Source organism: Stegastes partitus, unplaced genomic scaffold, assembly GCF_000690725.1.
Source record: "Stegastes partitus isolate 25-593 unplaced genomic scaffold, Stegastes_partitus-1.0.2 Scaffold1980, whole genome shotgun sequence".
Taxonomy (NCBI): domain Eukaryota; kingdom Metazoa; phylum Chordata; class Actinopteri; family Pomacentridae; genus Stegastes; species Stegastes partitus.
This window is the reverse complement of record NW_007579711.1, coordinates 52571-56612: the sequence shown is the minus strand read 5'-3', so window position 1 is coordinate 56612 and position 4042 is coordinate 52571. Positions and strand designations below refer to the sequence as shown.

The 4042-nt window shown below is 47.8% G+C and overlaps 1 protein-coding gene across 1 annotated transcript in view; it reads left to right on the top strand.

Moving 5' to 3' along the window:
- LOC103373434 (glutamate receptor ionotropic, delta-1-like) overlaps nucleotides 1-4042 on the top strand; it is a 109231-nt gene that overhangs the window by 56861 nt on the left and 48328 nt on the right. Inside the window, exon 9 of the mRNA XM_008303320.1 lies at nucleotides 1027-1165. Coding sequence (XP_008301542.1) covers nucleotides 1027-1165 — 139 coding nt within the window. The remainder of the gene's footprint in view (nucleotides 1-1026; nucleotides 1166-4042) is intronic.

Below are 4042 nucleotides of genomic sequence, written 5' to 3'. Positions count from 1 at the left end.
CATGTAATGTTTCATAGACTCTGGGTTTCTCATGAATAAAATTACCGAGCGGCGCTCAGAGACGGGATTCAGGAGGCTGATGGCCCGATTGGAGGCCCGATTGGAGGCCCAATTGGAGGCCCGATTGAAGCCACGATTGGACGCCCGATTGGAGGTCCGATTGGAAGTCCGATTGGAGGCCCGATTGGAGGCCCGATTGGAGGTCCGATTGGAGGTGCAATTGGACGCCCGATTAGAGGTCCGATTGGAGGTGCGATTGGAGGTCCGATTGGAGGCCCGATTGGAGGTGCGATTGGAGGTCCGATTGGAGGCCCAATTGGAGGTGCGATTGGAGGCCCGATTGGAGGTGCAATTGGAGGCCCGATTAGAGGTCCGATTGGAGGTCCGATTGGAGGTGCGATTGGAGGTCCGATTGGAGGTGCGATTGGAGGTCCGATTGGAGGTCCGATTGGAGGCTCGATTGGAGGTCCGATTGGAGGCGCGATTGGAGGTCCGATTGGAGCCACGATTGGAGGTCCGATTGGAGGTCAGATTGGAGCCACGATTGGAGGTCCGATTGGAGGTCCGATTGGAGGCCCGATTGGATGCCCGATTGGAGGTCTGATTGGAGGTCCGATTGGAGGCCCGATTGGAGGTCCGATTGGAGGTCCGATTGGAGGCTCGATTGGAGGTGCGATTGGAGGTCCGATTGGAGGTGCGATTGGAGGCCCGATTGGAGGTCAGATTGGAGCCACGATTGGAGGTCCGATTGGAGGTCAGATTGGAGCCACGATTGGAGGTCCGATTGGAGGNTTTTAGTCTCTTTCTGGTCATTGTGCGTTTGTTTTTCTTTGTTTTGCGTCACTTTTTTTGCGTTATTTTGCGTCTCTTTGCAGCCGTTGTGCCTCTAGTCGTCCTTTTGTGTGTCTCAGAGGCTGCTTTCATTGACTCAGCTCCTGTTTCTGTTCATTTCGCATCACTTTTTCGTGCCGCTTCGTGTGTCTCTGCCGCCGTTCTTCTGACCCGTGTGTTCCTTTGCGTGTGCAGGCGGCGACGGCGTGGTCGGCTCGGTGGCGCTGAGGATCGTCATGGGCAGCTGGTGGCTCTTCACGCTCATCGTGTGCTCGTCGTACACGGCCAACCTGGCGGCCTACCTCACCGTGTCGCGCATGGACCACGCCATACGGTAACGCTCACACACAACCTGGACTTTGCAAACGTCACGTGGTCTCATGGAGACCGCTGATGTTTGGGGTCAGTTTTAGCACAGATCTGTTCAGAGACGTTTCTTATGACGTCAGAGCTTTGCTTTTGAAACTTCAGACCCGTTTGGTCCCGACAGTAGAGCTGCAGATCCTGTATTCACATGGTTTATATGCTCACAGATGTTTTGTAGCTCGGCCACGCAAAAGACCCGCAAGAGATTAAAACAGACCAAACCAAGTGCAAACAGACACACAACCGCCCAAAGCAAATCACGAGAGGTGCACAAAAGTGGACCGACCGACATGTCGGGTCATCCAGAGACAGCATCCAACTGGTTTCACTCCTCAGCAGATGTCATGACGCGCCACCGGTTGGTATATGTTCAGAAATCGTACAACAAAAAGCCATAAAGTCACCACAAAAACACACAAAACCTGAAACCAGAAGTTTACATCCACCGAAGAAAAAGACATCAAACCTTGAATAAAATCTATATTTTAAGGTCAGATTTGGATCATTTTTACAGATGACAAGTGACCTGACAATTTATTTTCGTGTTTTCACGGCGTCTGGTTGGAGAATCGGTGTCATTTCAGCATTTAGAACAAAGTAAATCCAACAGGACGTTCAGAACCTGCTGGTGGGTTTTGGGTTTAAACGGAGGAGGACGCTGATGATGGAAAGAGTTAAAAAAAAATAATTTAAAAGTCATAAAATCTACTGTTGTGAGCCACAGTTTGCTCATTCTGCAAACTCCTGAGCTCTCAGTTTAAATTTCTAAAACAATATTAATTTTCATAGGAAACCAGTGATTTTACTGGATACTGTGGAAAAAATGAATTCACATCAGAAGTCGGATGTTGATGTTTAATCGTCTTTCAGCCTTGTTGTGTCTCTTTATGTTCTTTATTCTGTTTGAATTCAGCTTCATTTACAGTTTTCTGTCTTTGTCGGCCTCTAAATCATCAGCCAAGCCTTTTAGACCGCGTTAACTTTGACTGACTGACCCAAAACCAGAGGTTCTGATCCAGAACGCCTCGCCGGTTTCCCTCCGGGGATCCGTGGAGGCCGTAAAGCAGCAGCTCAGACGGTGAATAAAAGCCAGCGGCTCCCTGAAGCCGGCCGGAGCTCATTCAGTCTTTATGAAGCCGAGGTGGAGGTCAGTCTGAGCTCTGCAGGTTTTAACTCAGTCTGTAAAAAACATGAACAAATCCAAATGTTCTGGATCCTTCACCTTCTGGAACAGTCTGAGGACATTATTATCTACACTTGCTCACTGTCAGAGGTTATTTAAGAGATTTTTAATTTTCTAAAAGCGATTATTGACTCATTTCGATGCCATAACAATAAAGAAGAAATCTTCTCTGTTCTATTTTTATTTATTTTGTTTTGCTGGTTTGCTGCTTCTGAGCCGGAAATAAAAACCAGAACGTCTTCAGAGGAAGAAATGGTCAAACCGCTCCGTAAAGAACGACTGAGACAGGAATTATCACGGCTGCAGTCAGACTCGTTGTTTATTCTGCAGAACGAGTCTCTGAAAAGCAGCAATAACACGACAGAAGAGTTCAAGTTCAGCACAAATAAAACCTGTTTTAAGTCTGAATGTTTTAACCGCTGGACAGAGTTAGAATGATGGGAATCAATCAGAGGAAAGAAGATGAATTTCTTTGGTTGTTTAGTTTTAATATTTTTAAAATAACAATCAACATGTCTTTTATTCTTTATTCTTTATTCTTTATTCTTTCTGTGGATCACCATCAGCTTCCACAAAACAAAACAACATCAAAAATGCATCCGTTTAAAATCACAGAGCATCAGCGAGACGACATCGTTTAACGTCGACACAAAGTCGAGACCACAAAGGTTTTGGAAGAAATGAATAAATCTTAACTTGTGGCAGAAACGAGGCTCCTCATGGATGTGAAGCTTCGTCCATGTTCTAACGTTAGAACACAAAAATCCTCCAAAGCCTCGACGTCAGCGTCTGGACAAACGGTCTGAGGATGTGAACTTCTCGTTTTGAAGAAGCTCGTAGAACATTCTCTCATTATTCTGGTGTTTAGTGGATTTAGATGACGTTGGTGATCCTGACTGAGCTGAAACAGGAAACGGTTGCTTTAATGGAAGCAGACGTCTGGTTTCTGTGTTTCTGCTCATATTTGTCAGACTTTGACCGGCTGTAAGAGGATCAATCACTTCTGATGAACCTGATTGGAAGCGTTTGTCTCGGAGTCTAATCGATCCTGCAGGAAGTCGCCTCTGTTCTGGTTTCATTTGTTCCTCCGGTCCGGGAACACAGCAGTCAGACTAAGTTCTCTGACGCTTCGTTACAGAACAACAACAACAACAACAACAACAACGTGGGCGCCGCGCCGCCAAATAAACCAGACGAGCTGTTTAAATTAGCATCTGAGCCGCGTGACCTCGTCAGACTCCACTAATTAGCAGCAGCGCTCGTCCTGCTTCTGCCTCGCTTTGTTCCCGCTGATCAGATTCCTCGGACCTCTAATCTAGCGAAGTGGACCGAGTTCTGCCCGCCTGGCTGCCAGGAGAAGAGAACGCTGCAGCTGCCGGGTTCAAGTGTTTAATGCGTTTTTTAAAAAGCCTCTCCGTCTGAACATGCCTCCGTCTCTCTCACATTTAACCTCCCGCTGTTGCCGAGCGGCGAGTCGACCTCCGGGCCTCGGCGCCGGCTCCGGCGGCGTTCTGCAGCTCGTCCAAAGTTTCGCAGAGTCGCCGGAGTTCAGCGGCGATTTGCATTCCATGTAATGTTTCATAGACTCTGGGTTTCTCATGAATAAAATTACCGAGCGGCGCTCAGAGACGGGATTCAGGAGGCTGATGGCCCGATTGGAGG